The sequence below is a fragment of the Pteropus vampyrus genome, unplaced genomic scaffold, assembly GCF_000151845.1.
Source record: "Pteropus vampyrus isolate Shadow unplaced genomic scaffold, Pvam_2.0 Scaffold35, whole genome shotgun sequence".
NCBI classification, from domain to species: domain Eukaryota; kingdom Metazoa; phylum Chordata; class Mammalia; order Chiroptera; family Pteropodidae; genus Pteropus; species Pteropus vampyrus.
Genome location: NW_011888816.1, coordinates 1,339,042 through 1,356,857, shown reverse-complemented (window position 1 = coordinate 1,356,857; position 17,816 = coordinate 1,339,042). Strand labels below are relative to the sequence as shown.

General features: G+C 38.3%; 1 protein-coding gene and 2 pseudogenes across 1 annotated transcript in view; 2 read left to right on the top strand and 1 right to left on the bottom strand.

The window, feature by feature from the left end:
• The window catches only part of KIF15 (kinesin family member 15), a 53,850-nt gene that overhangs the window by 3,073 nt on the left and 32,961 nt on the right, over positions 1-17,816 (top strand). Inside the window, 12 exon segments of the mRNA XM_011357346.2 lie at positions 1,856-1,932; positions 5,903-5,940; positions 8,860-8,957; positions 10,075-10,254; positions 11,276-11,485; positions 13,286-13,411; positions 13,560-13,682; positions 15,354-15,441; positions 15,444-15,476; positions 15,998-16,074; positions 16,303-16,512; positions 17,337-17,514. Coding sequence (XP_011355648.1) covers positions 1,856-1,932; positions 5,903-5,940; positions 8,860-8,957; positions 10,075-10,254; positions 11,276-11,485; positions 13,286-13,411; positions 13,560-13,682; positions 15,354-15,441; positions 15,444-15,476; positions 15,998-16,074; positions 16,303-16,512; positions 17,337-17,514 — 1,438 coding nt within the window.
• LOC111738139 lies at positions 1,174-1,292 on the top strand (annotated as a pseudogene).
• LOC111738151 lies at positions 14,509-14,626 on the bottom strand (annotated as a pseudogene).

The window sequence follows — 17,816 nt, the reverse complement described above, 5'->3', positions numbered from 1 at the left end:
AGAACTTAACTTTACATTTGTAGCATGTGAGATTCTGTTATTTGTAAGGATTTCATTTCTGGTCTCTGATTTCAGATAAGAAAGCTCAAACATTCCACACATGTATTAAATTTAATTTTATTAAATAATATTTCTTCCTTCATTAAACTTTGTACCAGAATGACAAGCCTGCTTTACTGGCCCTCTCCATCCAGTGTTGGAAGTTAGTGAAGGTGTACGTGTCAGAGCCACTTAGACGATCGATAAGTACAATTGAACTGGCTAGTTTAAGGAGACTGTCTTAATTAGTTCTGGCAGCTATAATGAAAATATCAGCGATTGGGTGGCTAGAATAAAAAATATTGATTTTTCGCAGTTCTTGGAGGTTGGGAGGTCTAAGATAACAAGGCCAGGAGAGCCAGTGTCTGGTGAGAACTCGCTTCCTGCCTTGTAGACATGTGCCTTCTCACTGTGTCCTCACTGGTGGAGAGACGAAGGGACAGAGAGGGTGGGGAATGGGAGAGTAAGGCAGAGACAGAGACCTAATAACCTCCCAAAGGCCCTATCTCCAAATAGCATCACAAATGAATTTGGGGCTGGGGCGGGGGGGCGGGGGACACAAATATTCAGTCTATAAGGGGTAATAGATTTAAGATTACTATGATGTCAATAACTGTTTTTCAAATTAAGGACAATTTAGTTAAGGTCTAGTCAGCACTATCCAGTAGAACTTTGCGGCGATGGAAGTGTTCTATATTTGTGCTGTCCATTACAGTAGCCTCTGGCCACATGTGGCGATTTAAGTTTGATTAATTAAGAATAAATAAAATTTAGAATTCAGTTTCTCAGATGCACTAGCCACATGTGGCTATTGAGCACTTGAAATGTGGCTAGTGTACCTAAAGACCTGACTTTTAAATTTTAGTTATTTTTAATTAATTTAAATTTAAATAGCCACATAATGGCTACTATATTGGACATCACAGATCTTGATTACCTTATACACATGAATGTTTTTGGTGAGACATTTAGATTTTAGATATTTTCTCTTTTCATCTAGGGCATGGCTGGACAATGGAAATATAAAGTGAGCCACATATATAATTTAAAATTTTCTAGAAACAGGTATAATTAATTTTAATTTGTATCTTATTTAATTCATTATATACTTTCAACATGTAATCAACATAATGAGTCTACGGCCATGCCACCCTGAACAAGCCCAATCTTGTCAGATTTTGGAAGCTAAGCAGGGTCGGGCCTGGTTAGTACTTGGATGGGAGACCACCTAGGAAGAACAGGTGTTGTAGATGTTTAAAAAAAAAAATAATGAGATTTTTTTTTTCATGCTCAGTCTTCCAAATTTGGTGTGTATTTTACAACACATCTCAAGTTGGAGTAGTCACATTTCAGGTGCCAAATTGTTACATGAGGCTCGTGGCCACTGTATTAGACAGTGTAGGTCTAGGAATTCTTGCATTGTTGATAAATTGCATCTACTCATGTGTAAAAATGAAAATAGAAACCAGATATTGGTTATTTAGTACATGCTTGTGAGAAAAGCACTGAAGAACATGTAAGATTATATTTTTTATGCTAATACCAGTATAATATTTGCATGTAATATGCAAAACAAAATTCTATGTACTGTCTAGATCTGAGCCTTAAACCTATAATTGTATAGGAAATTGACATAAATATGTTTAAAGTTTTGTCATCTTAGATGTTTTAGCCTTTTTAAAATAAAATAATTTCCATGTTATCACAGTGTTAAAAAAATCTAAGCACACAATTTTTATTTTTATTTTAGAATGTGTTTAAGAAAAATGTTTTCATTTTCATGAAGTGCTAACGTATTTGGCACTTCCGTTTGTAGGAGTCTGTGTTCTCCACTGTGGCCAGAGGCATCGTGGAATCCTGCATGAGTGGTTATAATGGCACCATCTTTGCGTAGTAAGTTGTTGACTGTGTCCCTACGTCAGGGTACGACGTTAAGTGCTTCTATTGATTTCCTATGGCTGATGTAACAGGTTACCACAAACTGGTGACAACACGAATTTATTGTTTTACATCTTTCTGTCAGACAGATGTCTGACATGGTCTCACTGAGCTGAAATCAAGGTGTGCGCAGGGCTGCGTTCCTTCCTGGAAGCTCTAGTGGGGAATCTGTTTCCTTGCCTTTTTCAGCTTCGCATTACAGGCCACCGAATTACCTGGCCGTCAGCCCCCTTTCTCTGCCTTCTAAGCAAACAACGTGCAACTCTGTCCCCTTCCTTAGTCACATGCCCTCTGCCTAGAGCTGGGACGGCTTCTCTAATTTTAAGGACTCATGTAATTGTATTGGTCCCACCTGGATAATCAAGGTGGCAGGGATTTAACTTCACCTCCTGGAGAAGAATTATCTGCTTATATTGCAGCAGGTTCTCGGACATAACTCTTGTTCATATCGATTACCCTGTGGCAAAATCGGTTTTGTTATCCTTAGTTTTGCTTGAAGTCGAAGAACCCGTTGACAACATTAAGTGAGGATTACTGTACTTGGAATCTGTAAGGAGGATCTGCCTTTTCTCCCCCATTTATTTATATATATGGCATGGACTTGTGTATTTATACCTTAGGTTATAATCTAATGCTACCTTATATTTATCTTGTTGCTCATATTGTTCTGTCTTGGCCATTGGGATCTATCTGAGGTTGGTTTCTGTGTCCCATTGATATGTCGCATCTTTTTTTTTTTTTTTTTTTTGAGCACTTCCTTACTTTATGATGCTACAAGATGCTTCTGGCTCATTTTGTATTTTACTGTCCTAGGCCTAGAATCAGCCATTTTGCCAAAGAGCCCTGTTTACTTTTATTGGAGAATGGTATTTAGGATCCAATATCTGGGTGGAGTATCATTGCTTTTAGGCTGCCTCAGACAGCTGAGTAATATGTGTATATATACTAAGTCATGTATACAGACGGATCTATAATTGTTTCTGTATCTATCCATTTGTATATATATTAAGCTAAACAAGAGTTCATACTGTTGTCTCTGACTCTAATCCAAGGGTTTATAATTCACATGGGTTCATTCTAGCCTTTTTGTCTTGTTTATCTGCAACTTTCCTTGCTGACAAACCTGGCTCCCACCTTCTGTCATCCATTTATTTATTTGTTTAACCCCAGTGCACATGTAAAGCAGCTTCAGAATGGTTAGCCTATATCCCTTTGATATACAAATTGATGAAGTACAGTGTTTATGTACAGATCTTTTTATTTTTTTTAAGCCTTAACAGTTTCCAGTCAAAACCTCATTTTCTAAAGTCACTTAGGTTAGCTACTTTTCTACCCTCCCTCTTCAGTTCATTTGTGTCCTGTTCTTGTAATCAGCAGGAAGCCTTCTTTCCTGGGGTCTTTGACACCCTGCTTGGTGTGTTTTGCTTATTTGTTGAGTTTGCCTGCTTTAGAGTGCGCCCTTTAAAATGTACAGGTCTGTAGTGTTTTGACAAATGCAGAGAGCCACGTATTTACCACCCCAGTACTGAAGAGAACGATGCCCACTGTTTGTCCTTTTTGTAGTCAGCCACGCCCCTCCCCTCAACCGGATTGTCAGGGTGTGCTAATACAGTTTCCATTCCTGTAGCTTTGCCTTTCCAGAGTGTCATGTGAATGGAATCAAACAATATGTAGCCTTTTGGATCTTGCTTTTTTTCTCTTAGTAAAATACATTTAGGATTCATCTATGTTGTTGCGTGCATCACTAGCATATTCTTTTTTTTTTTCTTTTCCGAACAGTATTTTATTGTATAGACATACCACAATTTGCTTATCCATTTCCCTGCAAAGGATATCTTGGTTGCTTCCAGTTTTTAGTGATTATAAATAAAGTTGCTTCAAACATTCGAATATTGTTTTTTTACGTGAGCATAAGTTTTCAAATCATTTGAGTAAATACTGGGAATGTAATTGCTGGGCTGTATGATTAACTTTACAAGAAACTGCCAAACTGTCTTCCAAATGTATATTTAAAGTGAGTGATGATCCCGAGTGTCTAAATGTTGGCAGCCTTAATATTGCTAGGAATTTAATACTGGGATATAAGCTGGAGATCCAGAAAGCATTGAGACAACTTTGGCAGTACTACAAGGTGAATTTTAGTATCATTTCAGAGTTGTCTCATGAATAGGAATATAATTTGTAGTGTAATTATTTTTTTCTTTCTAACAATAGACTTTTTGAAAATTAAAATTTCTTTTTAAAATTTCTTATTAATTATAGTTGGCATACAATATATTAGTTTCAGGTTTACAACAGTGATTCGACATTTATATATCTTATGAATTGGTCACAATAAGTCTAGTAACAGTAACAGATGGTTACTAGACTTATTGTGACCATTGTTATTGACTGTATTCTATATGCTGTACATTGCATCTTCTTGACTTATTTTATAACTGGAAGTTTGTACTTCTTAATCCCCTTATCCTTTTCTGCCTATTCCTAGCAATAGACTTTTAAATTTTATTTCTAACTAGAGATTTTTTAATAGGATGTAGTGAATTATGTCATTCATTTTGAGCAGCTGATGGTTTTTTTGTCTGTATCCTTGGTTCAGCCATAAGTTGCTCAAAACACAAGAAAATAAAAAATACATTAAGAAGTTTAAATATTGTAAATACATTTTTCCATGAAAATTTACCTTCGCCTTTTATGGTAATTTTTATTCAGTTTTGTAAAGCAGAACTAAATGTTCTCTGTGATGAGGCAGATAACTTTTCTCAAGAGAAAAAAAGATTTTTGTTTTCACAGAATATTTTGAATGGTAAAGTTCAAAAATGAATTTGAAATAAGAGACACAATTGCCAGAGATTATAAATCTCTAGAACAGTTTTCTTTGGGGACCCTGTAGGTGCACCAATTATAATGTTTAATTTGTGGCATGTTTATTAATAACTAATGAAAATTGCTTTTGGTAGTTGAGGGTAGAAATGAGAAACACTTGGAGAGAAATGAGTGTTTGACTTCTTAGTTGGGTGAGCATGCTTTCTGGTTTACCTGAGACCCTCCCAATTCTAGAGTAATTGTTAATAGTGTTCCCTTTATTCTCAAGTATGGGACTCAATACTATCCATTTCTCATTCCGAGTTACCAAAGAACTTTTTTCCTCTGCCTACACAAGAAAGGTAAACAACTAGACCACACTGTTTTCTTGCTTTGGGAGTACTTAACCAAAAAGTAAATTCAAATTTTATATTTGTGTTATGAAAGCAAGCTAAAGACATTTGACACCCTAACTGACATCTATCTTTAACATAAACTTTTTTTATTTTTAGTTTTTTGTTACTCTTGTTTCTCAGGATAACTGAGCAGATAGGACATTACACACAAAAATTAAGCCTAGAGTGTAAAGGTTTTTTAAGTTGCTTTATTTTTAAAGGAAGACATTTTAGTATCTTTTAAAGGGAGAATTTAGGAAAGGAATTGCTGTGTTATTTAGAATAGCAAAAATTGGAAGAAAAAGTCCAGTTCGTTCTGGTTAAATTATGATACATTGAAGAGTAACAGTGCAGCAAACAAAATAAAGAAGTAGATCTCTTCTGACTTAGGAAAATATCTGAAGCAAAACATGAAAAACAGGTTACAGAGCAGTATTAAGAGCGTCATTTCAATGCTGTAAATAAAAATTAAATGAAAACTCTGGTGCTTGTGTTCGTATAATCCGGAAGCATTTATCAGGCAATTAGCAGTAGTTAGCTAATTAGTAGTAGAATAGGAGAGAAAGAAAATGGATCATTCACTTTTTACCTAATGTAATTCAAAAAAAGAAAGACAATAAACTCTTTGTGGGGAAAATTTATACACTAATAGACCATATTAGAGTAGAAGGGTAGTCTTCTAAATTTTATGTGTACAAATAATATATAAAACATTTCTTTTACAGTGGGCAGACTGGCTCAGGAAAAACATTTACTATGATGGGTAAGTAAATTAAAGATTAACATTTGCTGGCTTAATCTCTGTTGATGAAAACACCTAGGACATTTTGGGGGAAGGTATAATTTCTATTCATATATGATGTTGACCTCATAAAATTAGGAATATTTCCTAGGCTTCTGTCAGATTGTGAGTTCCAAGGTAGCAAACCCCATGTTTGCAGCTGTGTTCCCAGCTCAATGCATAGCACGAATAGGTGCTGAATGAACAGTCTTTGAATTGCATGTAGTAATTTTTATATAGTTACATACTTGTATAACCACTACCCAGATCCAGTTCTTAGTCAGCAACCATTCCCGCTCTCATTTCCTGAAGTATGTATTACTCTGACTTTATCATCATTAGTTTTACTTGTTTTTGAACTTTTACAAATGAAATTTTACTGTATATGCTCCTTTAGGTCTGACTTTTTTCTCTTGGCATTAAATTCCTAAGATTCCCTATGTTGTTGCATGTAGTAGTAGTTTATTTCCGTCGCTGTATAAAATATTATTGTATGAATACACCATAATTTTCCATTCTACTGTCAATAGATATTTGCATTATTTCCATTTTGGGCCATATGAATAATGCTGTTGTGAACAATTTTTCTTGTATGTATTTTTTAAAGTCGTTTCTGTTTTTCTGTTGGATATAAACCTAGGAGTGGAATTGCTGGATCATAGTCTATGTATATTCAGCTTTAGTAAATACTGCCAAACAGTTTTCCAAAGTGAGATATGGAAGTTTCAGTTGCTCCACCATCCTTGGCCACTTTCGATACTGTTAGTTTTTGAAATTTTAGCCATTCTGGAGGGTGTATAGTATTATCTCATTGTGTGTTTGTTTCCACTTCCCTGATGTCTATCGACAACTGAGCAGATTTTGTATGCTTTTTGGACATTTGAAGAGCTTCTCTGGAAAATGCCCATTCAAGCTTTTTTCCTACTTAAAAAGCTAGCTTGTCTTGTTTTTTTACTCTTTTGTAGGAATTCGTTATAAAGTAGAGAGATATTAGCACTTTGTCTATGATATAGATTACAGATTTTTCTCTGGGTTTTTAATTTGTCTTTTGACTTATATGGTTTTTAACTATGCTAAAGTTTTTTTCTTTTATGTGGTTACATTTCAGGGTTTTTAAAAATAGTTTCTGAATTGTAAGTTGTAGTAAGAAAGGTCTTCCCCTTGCTGAGGTTATAACATTATAACAGTTGAGACTTACGCCAGGCTTTCTTTAAGGCTCTGGTGCGCTACTTGAATACAGGGTAGTGTCTGGGCTCTTGTAGAGCTTATATTCTCAGGAGGGATGTACCATTACAGGTAAATAAATGTCTAGTAATTAGGCCAGAGGTAATAAGTGCTATGAAGGAAAAAAAAAAAAGGATGGAAAAGAACAAGGGAGGTGGGTGGTCAGGAAAGGCTTCTCAGGAGGTGATATTTGAATAGAATTATTAAGTAGAATGAGACTGAACCATGAACTAACCAGGAAAAGAATCTTCCAGGCAGAGGGACTCAATGCATGGGCTTTGAGGTGGGAGCATGCGCAGGAGTGTATGAGGAACAGCAAGAACACTCACAGGACTCGAGTGGAGTTTTCCAGAATAAGAGGCCAATAGGAAGGGGAGTTGGAGCTGTCGCCTGAGGCCAAGTCATGTAGGACCTAGTAAGGATTTTGAATTTTGTTATGAGTGTGATGTACAGTCAGTCATTGGAAGGAAGGCTTTGGTTTTTGGTTTGATAAAGAATTATGTGATGTAAAGTATAATTTAAAGGATTACTTCAAGCAGCTGAATGAGATAAAGACTGTAGGAGGAACTAAAGGATTAGGAAGGATCAGGGGGATGCAGGGTTAGCAGTTAAGGCAGTGGAGTAGGCGAGGGATGGTGAAGGGAGCTAAAGAATGTGCTGACCATCTTTGTGTATTATTTCACAGGAAAATGTTATAAAATTATCTGCATACTCTAATATTATTTGTCCTCTTTGTTCATTTACTTACATTTTCTTTCTCTATTATATATGTATATATTTAAGGTATAATTTGCAAAGACTATTTAAATATTCCATGTGTAGCGCATCGAGACAATGATAATATTAAAAATTTTTTTTCTGTGCATTTATTGTATACACCAGCCTTTCGTTAGTTCCTTTGGTTGCTAAGGCATATTAAAATGATATTTATAGTAACTTATAGATATTTTCTAGCTATATTTTTTTCTGGCTTATCTATATATCTATCTATATCTATATCTATATCTATAGCTTGAATTAGTATTCCATAAAGTCCTGCTGTTTACATATTCACTCACCTCTCCTTCTTTCCCTAATGTTAACAAAATAGAGGTAGGACAACTCTGCATTTTTCTATCTCTGTAGAAATCTTTTGAAATATTCCTACAGTATGTTTCTTACCTACTTGGCTTTTATTGCCCAATTTAAATAATACTAGCTAATGCTAATCTTTAATAGTAATCTGTGAGGTAGTTATTACCATATTATCCCCATTTTACAGTTAGGAACTCAGAATAAGTAATTAGCCTATGGCCACATGGCCATTGTGTACAGGTCCATAAGACCAAATATTATAAACAAGTAAAGTACAATTGTTTGATATTTCTGCTAGTGTTGGTACATGGCAGGAAGAAAATTTTCAAGCTTGGTACCTAGATGGATTTTTTAATTTATTAAACAGCAACTACTTTTTAAAGTTGGTCAGTGGCTATTGTAGGTCTTCAGTCCTGTTGATAGGCAGGTTCTATTATATGATCTCTCACAGACCAAAGCTTAACTTGTCTGGGGGCACACATAGGAAACTGATTATATAATGTGTCAACTTATTTCTGTATAAATTGCCTTTCAGTGTTGCCATTTTGAAAGACTCCTGTATTAAGAACAAAAATGAACAGCTATATATTTTACATTTTTTAGGACCATCTGAATCTGATAATTTTTCTCATAACCTGAGAGGAGTAATCCCACGAAGTTTTGAATATTTGTTTTCCTTAATTGATCGTGAAAAAGATAAGGTAAAACTTACTTTCAAAATAAAGCAATTCTGTTAAATATCTAGTTTTGAGTAGCTAGCTACTAATTAGGTCATGGTACATGGAGGCTTGTACTTTACAATGTGGATAGGCTAGTGTGGCATAAAAAAAACCTCAGTTCTTAAAATTAAAGATTCTGAGTTTTTGTTTTCTAAAAGTTCTTAGTTTGTAAAAGATGCATCATCTGTGAACTCAGATTGCTGGTTTAAAAGAAAGAATATAGTGCTTCTTAGGCTTTCAGATTTTGCAAGAGAGAAAGTGTAAACAAAATCTTAACTGAGGAACACAGATTCTCTGAGCTCCATCAGCAACCTGGACCTCGGCTCACGGTTGACTGCGAGTTGATTAGACCCTCATGACGTCCAGTAGTGACAGGCCCATCGTTATCTCCTTAGCAGCACCTGCTGCCACCTGGCTGTGATCTTGTTCCACAGGTGGTGTGGCTCCGTCATCCCTGGGATGTGGGCTTCCCTCTTCCATCGGCTCCCAGATTGGGCTATTCTCAAGATTATGCTTCTGTAGCTTGGGAAATTCCAAGCTTAAGAGCCATTTGTGTTCTGTGTTCTAGTACATGCGTACCATGGACATGGATACATAACATTGGTTTACCATTTACTCCTTTGCGGAAACTACCCCTAACCACTGCATTTAGACACGCCTGTTGCATGCCAGGGACGTGTTTACTGCCTTGCATTTCTGTGGTTAAAAATTCTATAGAGAGGCTTTTAAAATAAAATTTCAGTCTTTTAAAGAATATTAACACTTGCTTCAAATAAAACTTTATGAGGAAGTTCAATGTATAAGACGGATAAAAATGGAATCGTCCATCCAGACTACCCAGTTCCCATCTTCCTGGCCTAGTTCTCAGCACTTCTGGAAACTTTAGGGCTCCTGGGACCACAGTGATGCGGCTTTAGAATATAATTATGTGTTGAAATTAGTTATCTAGATTTTTTAACTGACTTTATGTATTTTGCATGGTGTAAAGGATAATATTGTAGGAAATTTATACTTGTGAAGCAAGTGAAAGATTAATGTTCATAAAGATAGGAATGAATGTATGAAAATAATATATCTAAACGAGGCTTCTCTTTTGCAGGCCGGAGCTGGAAAGAGCTTCCTTTGTAAGTGTTCATTTATTGAGATCTACAATGAGCAGATCTATGATCTACTGGACTCTGCATCGGCTGGACTGTACCTAAGGGAGCACATCAAGAAGGGCGTCTTTGTTGTTGGCGCGGCGGAACAAGTGGTGACCTCAGCTGCTGAGGCCTATCAGGTGTCCTACCTTGAGTATTTTGATCCTCAGACACCATGACATGCTGTGAAAAGCACCTCAATCTCAACCAAAGCAAGAATTGAGCTGCTAAAAATATTTTGTAAAGGCATAACCCAGAATGTTTATGGGAAGGAAAGAATAAAGAATATGACAGTATTTTATAGGTCTCCCCTTAGTTAAGATAGAACTGAGCCTCTGGGTTTTGCACTATCTTAGTGCTGCTCATTCTAATCAGGCATTCCTAAAAACCACTCTGGAGGTCCCGGGGGACAGTTCATAGTGTTCATATTTCTTTAGTGGTTCCTCCTGGGAACTGCCCCTTTGAGGAGCTCCTGGGATCTCTGCCATTTAAATCAACTGTACATATTATGACCTTGCTACTCAGAAATATAGTTCTCAGACTGTATCACTTGGGAGCCTGTTCCAAATGTGAATCTCAGGCCCTACCTAACACCTCCTGAGTCAGAATCCGAATTTTAATAAGATCCCGAGGTGATTAGTAGCATACTACAGTTTGAGATGTTCTGCCCTGTGGGGTAGGTACCTGTATCCCTATTTTACAACTATGGCACTGAGCTTGAAAAGGTTCGACTGATTCCAGAGCCTGCAGTCTGAACCTTCACCTACCCTGCTTGCCATTGGGAATAGGGACGAGAACAAATACTTTATAGACCGAAAGCGCTAATAAAACTTAGAGCTTGAAGGTTATTTGAGATTTATCTTGTTTAGCTTTCTTATTGTCTAGGTGAAGAAAGGGTTTGGAGAGATTTTGTGATTTGTACTAAGTTAACACAAACGGAAGATGGCAAAACCAGTTCTAGATCCTATGTCTTCTGATTTCCTGTTTGTTCTCTTTTCATAATGTGGAGAGGGGACAAAAAGGAAAGAAAAAGGAAAATACTTGGAGTTTATTCCTCGATGGACCAGTATTTTTTCTCGCTACTGTTTACACATTTCCAACTGATGTTAGTGGCTGTCATGGCCACTTAGAAGTTGTGATGATACATTTTCCTTTTGCCAGGTGTTGTCTGGAGGATGGAGAAACAGGCGTGTGGCATCGACATCAATGAATAGAGAGTCCTCTAGGTCTCACGCAGTCTTTACAATTACAATAGAGTCAATGGAGAAAAGCAACGAGACTGTGAACATACGGACCTCTCTGCTCAATTTGGTGGACTTAGCAGGATCAGAACGGCAAAAAGACACCCATGCAGAAGGGATGAGGTTGAAGGTAAGGATGGACTTGTGACCTTCACTTGAACTTGTGTATGAATTCTTAGTAGAAGTCAATACCAAGCTAAGTGTTGTGAGTGTTACAAAGGAATAAGAAATGTCTTCCATCCAAAAGGTGTAGAAATTTTTGTTGTTGAGTAGAGATAGTAAACATACATGGGATAGGACAAGTCTGTTCTCAAATAGCAAGAGTCTTTGAATTCATTCCAGACAGTACAGGTGGCAGCAGGGGACAGAGGAGAGGGAGTGACATGGACTGCTCAGGGGAAGCATGGGGAACCAGGATTTGGGTAGGGAGAGAGGAACAGGGAATACGTGCCTGGCAGGGAGGCCTCTTAAGAGTTATTGTGGTTGCAAAGTGAGTATGGCATTTGGCATAAGTAGGCCTAGATCGTTGAGGACCAGGAGTGCCAGGCCAAGTTTACTCTCAACTCTCCAAACACTGGCAAACAAAAGTTTTGTTTTTCTGTGCAGAAAGCCCGTTTTATAAGGCTTAGCCATCTGGCCCACCACTGGCCATCTGGCCCACCACTGCCAGATTCATGAGGGGAGAGCCGAAAGAGAAAGGAGACCGGTTGTGCTGTTTAGTATTTCAGGGCTGAGGGTTAAGGACCTAGCCTTAGGCTAAGGTATTGACAGTGGGGCCAGAGGTTCTCTATAATATGTACTGCCAGTATGCATGCATGTATGTATGTATGTATGTATGTATGTATGTATGTATGTATTATAATGTGAATTGTCAATAAAATATGCGAGTTCTGTAGGATAAATGAGGGCTGGGGGCGAACAGTTGAAAATGGTGGAGATGAGTCTACTTTTGGCATTAAAAATATGGATTTGAGCCTCCTGAGGCAATCTCAGGCTCGTGTTTCTATTAAGACATATAGCAAAGAAAAATAGCATATGTGTATAATAAGACATACACTGGGCCTATTCTAAAAGCTTTATATGTATTTACTCATTTAGCCTTTCCAACAACTCTGGGAAGTAGGTACTATTATCCTTTCTATTTTAAAGAAACTGAAGTAAATTTTCCTAGGGTACACAGCTAAGAGTAGAGCTGAGATTCGAACAGAAGTTTGTTGTTCAGTTCCACAGACAGTGCTCTCAGCCTTTCTGGTTTACTGGATGGTAAAACAGGTGGTGGCCGCTCTGAACTCAGTGCATCTTGCTTTATAATTTCGACCCTTTCTCTTTTTTTTCTATGCTCCCACCACTGCAAACTTAGTTACCGACATATGCTACCTACAGTAAAAATCCAGTCTAACATATTTAACCTAAACATTTTTTTCTCCCAAACCACTTTTTAAAAGGGGTTTTATTATCCTATACAGAATTAGACTGAATAGTCTTTTGTAGTAAATCCATCAGTGGCTTTATGGGACATGGAGTGAGTTATGAGTTAGCACGCCCTTATCATGTAGCAAACATTTTAACATAAAAGCATTGAAAAATATGCCTATTAATGCATTACAACTTTTTTCCTGTTTTTTTTCCTAGTTTTTATCTTTATAGGTCAGTTTAAAACTATTGCAATCATGAGGTGATATTGATATTTTTCCTTCAAGTCACTTTGTATTTGCCTTTGAATACTAAAACTGCAGTGTGTGTCAAATAAGAAAAGGTCAGGGGATAGTTGAGGACATCTATCTGCTGAACAGGTAGTTATCCTTAACTAATACTGTCTCTGACTTGCCTTTCCATTCACTATTGTCACCTTGCTAGGTATATTTTAATACAAAATGCTAAACAGAAACCAGTGCACCTAAATTTTTGTTCTTTTCTCCCGATGCCGTAGGAAGCAGGTAACATCAACCGATCATTGAGCTGCCTGGGCCAAGTGATCACCGCACTCGTCGATGTGGGCAATGGAAAACAGAGACACGTTTGCTACCGGGACTCCAAGCTTACCTTCCTACTCCGGGTAAAGCAGATCCTTGGGTTCCTGGGCCTTTTGTTGGTTATGCTCATGATGGCTAATGGGTGGACAATTTCTCAGCTTTGGTGGTCAGAGTGTACGTTTTCTTTGCTTGAAAAGATCTGTGGGTTCTTCTGTTCGTATCATTAAACAGGATTCCCTCGGTGGAAACGCCAAAACGGCCATAGTCGCCAATGTTCATCCTGGACCACGGTGCTTCGGGGAAACCCTGTCAACGCTGAATTTTGCTCAAAGAGCCAAGCTGATTAAAAATAAGGTAAAATACTGAGTACAACGATTAATTTCCTCTCTCTCACAAAGGAGAAATTGGTCATCCTTACTCCAGAGGTAGACCCCTTGATCATCTTACCATGGTCAGAGTGTAGGGGTCCACTTCACCTCCTTTCCTGCGTAGACCAGTGTGTCGGCTTAGTCATTCATTCATTTCATTGAATTATGACCCTCGGGTTGGGTATTTGTAATATGAGGAGGAAAAAATCACTAGAGCTTCCTGACTATCTCTTGGAATTTATTAGAAGTTTTTGGAGAGTGGAGAACTGCAGAGGCGATTAGAATTATGATGTCACTGATGTGACTGTGATGTCAGAATATTGAGGAGTGCCTTGTAATGAGGCTGGCCATAAAAATCAGAAGCAACTAGAAATGGCTTCTTATAACTCATGAAACAACAGAACGGGGAGCCTTATACTAGTCACTATCAATGGTAAGTCCCCTGCTGCAGTGAAAGTGGCTAGGGTACCTGGGACCTGTTTAAGGGTGATCTGTTTCAGTCTTTCTTAATGGGCAGACCTGGCCTAAGAAAGGAACACGGGGACCTTGGGGCTGTCTGAGGGCTCGTTCCCTCACCGGAGCGTTGGGTGTTTCACAGCTGGGTCTCTTTGATCTGGTTTGTACTCTGCCATTCTCATTATCCCCTAGTTGGTCTGTGGGCCTTTCTGAGCCTCTTAGATGTCATCTCAAATAAGACATTTCTTTAAGAGAATTTTTTTTTTTTTTTTAGGCAAGGCAACCCTTGGTTGACCTCACAGATTGCAAGGACCTTGTCAGCTTGCAATCCCTTATTTTTATTTTTTTATTTTTTACATCTACAGCACCTGGTCTTCTTGGTGGTCTCTCATCCAAGTACTAACCAGGCCTGACCCTGCTTAGCTTCCGAGATCAGATGGGATCGGGCTTGTTCAGGGTAGCATGGCCATGGGCAGACAATTTCTTAAAGAGACATTTCTTTAAAATACATTAAGTCTGGTAATAAAACAGATGGAGCTGTCACACCAGCCCTCCTTCCAGGATGGCTGTTAGGGAGTTCAGAGTTGAATTCCTTTGGGAGGGAGGTTTCTGCCGGTGACGGGGCTCAGGCCAGCCCTGCAGCTCGCCACCGCCTTATTGTGAGCCATGACAGAGGTCATTCCCACTGAGGAGTTGCTCTTCTCCGCGGGACGGTGCCGTACGTTTTAGGAGGAAGGTGCTGTCGGACCCCAGGGTATGTTCATGTCATTAGACAGGATTTCCTTGGTGGTAATAGACTCAGCCCAGCAGGGCCCAGGGCTGGTCAACAGAGCCAAGAACTAAGTGGGATGTCATGGAGGAGGGAAAGGGTCTCTGGCTGTGGCTATGAATGCAGAGAAAGGAAGCTCCCTCTGCTCCGGCACACTGTGGTTCCGGTGGCCTTTTGACCGTTTGTGAGACGGAAGTGCGGTTTTGTTTGCTGTTCGTCACTCCAAATCATACAAACAAATATAAACACAAGACTATACAACTCAAAAAAAAATGTCCTTTTAGGACACGTGAAACTTACCGGATTTCATTAACCAGTGTCACCATTAAAAAAAAAAAAGTAATAAATTGAAAGAAAGTTCCAGATAAACTTTTAGAAATCCCTTAAAAAAGAAAATGTCCTTTTAATGCGTATTAAACAACTCTTGAACAGGCGGTGGTAAATGAAGACACCCAAGGAAATGTGAGCCAACTGCAAGCTGAAGTGAAGAGGCTCAAAGAACAGCTGGCCCAGCTAACCACAGACATGTACTCCCAGAGAGCTTTCTCACCGCAGGTAAGATGAGCACAGCGTTCTCTGTCCTGAGGGAGACCGCGCGTGGACATGAGCGTGAGAACCCTCTGATGACAGGCACGACACAGCAAGGAACCCAAAGTTTTCCACAAGTATTTTTCTGTTTATTTCACCTACATAGGAACATGGTACTCTGTCTATTACCAGATACAGATTCCAGGTACTGAATTCTGTGAGAGATGTGGGAAGGGGGAGGAGAAATAATTTTGAATAATTCATTTCTAATAAGTGCTACAACGACGTGCTAATAAACTTTATTTAGATCTACTTCTAAGATTCTGTTATATGTAATCTAGATATATTTACTAAATAGGATGAGGGAGACTTATTTTTCTTTAAAGAATAGCTAATATGTGGACTGGGTTAACCTATGATCTGGTGATAGTTTGATTCTTTTAGATTGAGAGCTGTCAGTTAAAGGCTGTTTTAGCTCTTGGCTTGGTCTTCAGATTTGAGAGATAAACATTTTTTCCCCTTTCCTTTTCTTATTGGATCAATTACAGACAAAGACGAGACTAATTACATGAAGTATTTCCAAGAGGCAATGTTATTCTTTAAGAAATCTGAACAGGAAAAGAAGGTAGGAAACAATTAACATAAAGTGGATGTAAGATATTTTAGGCTTTACTGTGCGGTGCCTTTCTGAGTGGAATAAATGGCACCAGTAAATAAAACCTAAAGGAAGGCTGTGAAAAATCTAATTTTGCCTTTGAGATTAAATGGAAAGTTAGCGTTTGTTGCTTAGTTTGTGAAAATTCTGGGAAGCTGCATTACTTTTCATGTTTAACCAAATTATGAATTTTTTAAGTCTCTGGTAGAAAAGGTTACCCAATTAGAAGACCTCACTCTCAAAAAAGAGAAGTTTATTCAGTCTAATAAAATGATCGTGAAATTCCGAGAGGATCAAATAATGCGCCTGGAGAAACTCCACAAGGAATCGCGGGGAAGTTTTCTGCCTGAGGAGCAGGATCGTTTGCTGTCAGAATTAAGAGACGAGATTCAAACTTTGCGAGAACAAGTGAGTACATGACTTTTACACTCTTTCTACCAAGGCAGGTATAAATTTGTCATCAGATTTTTAGAATACAATGGAATACAATGGAAGGTGTATTAAATGAATTCAACTGACAGTATGATTGCATCATTTATTTCCTGCCATTTTCTAAAATAGTAGATAGAACCCTAAAGGAATAGGGAGGAAGTTGTGATGTTGCTATGGCAACACTCAGCCCTAGCAGGCCACGCCTACTTCATCCCAGTGGGCCTTGTGGTTAGCTGAGTCAGTCTCTTTACAGTTCAGCCCTTTAGAGTTTTGTTGTTTATCCTTTCCCCTGGGAAGGACAGAGAGTTAATACAGGAACATCATTAAAAAACAAAGATAATCGAAGATCAGTTTTGTATATTTTTCCAGAGGTTTCATGCATGTTCAAGCTAGTATGGATAGATATTTTTACACAAAAGGCAGCTTGCCGTCCTCCCTTATCTGCACTTTGCCCTTTGCCTGAGGTGCATCTCGGAGGGCCTGCAGTCCTGATCAGCAGAGTTTCCTTACTTTTTCATTGTGTTAACGTAAGCAGTCCCCTTTGCACGAAGGGTCTGCCACAGTGTATGCCCTTGTGCTTATCTCCTTAGGTGCCTGAGTCAGAGTTCCAAGGGCGCAGACCCAGTGGTAGGTAGATCGGGAGTCTTGGGATAGGCACGTTCTCAGTCTCTGACCAGACGCCAAGCTGCTTTCTGCAGTGGCCACAGCAGGCTCTGCTGGCAGTGCACAGGGTATTCACATTTTCTAACAGCTTTTCAGAAGGACTTGTTCATTAAGTCTGTAATTCTTCTGGCTCACAGATAGAGCACCACCCCAGAGTTGCAAAATATGCTATGGAAAATCATTCCCTCCGGGAGGAGAATAGAAGACTGAGGTTATTAGAGCCTGTGAAAAGAGCCCACGAAATGGACGCCCAGACCATTGCGATGCTAGAAAAGGCTTTCTTCGAAGTATCTGGCACAGAGAAAAATGACAAAAGTAAGAAGCGATTGTATTACATGCCTTCTGGGGCAGGGGGCCTGTTTTAAAGGCCATTTTATTGCCTTGCATTGGGAGGGGTCGTCATTTTAGCCTCTAGACCTGGTGCTAATTTCTTATATATGAACTTATTTTTTTATGTTATCAAAAGGCATTTTCTATACTTTTTTCTCAAAAATCACAGAGTCTTAAATTATGTAGGCTACCATATATCTCTTTTGTGGATAAAAGGTTGATTCAGATATTATTTTTAATTTTTATTAAATAGAATTTTTCCGTGTTAAGTATATGAAATGAAAAGT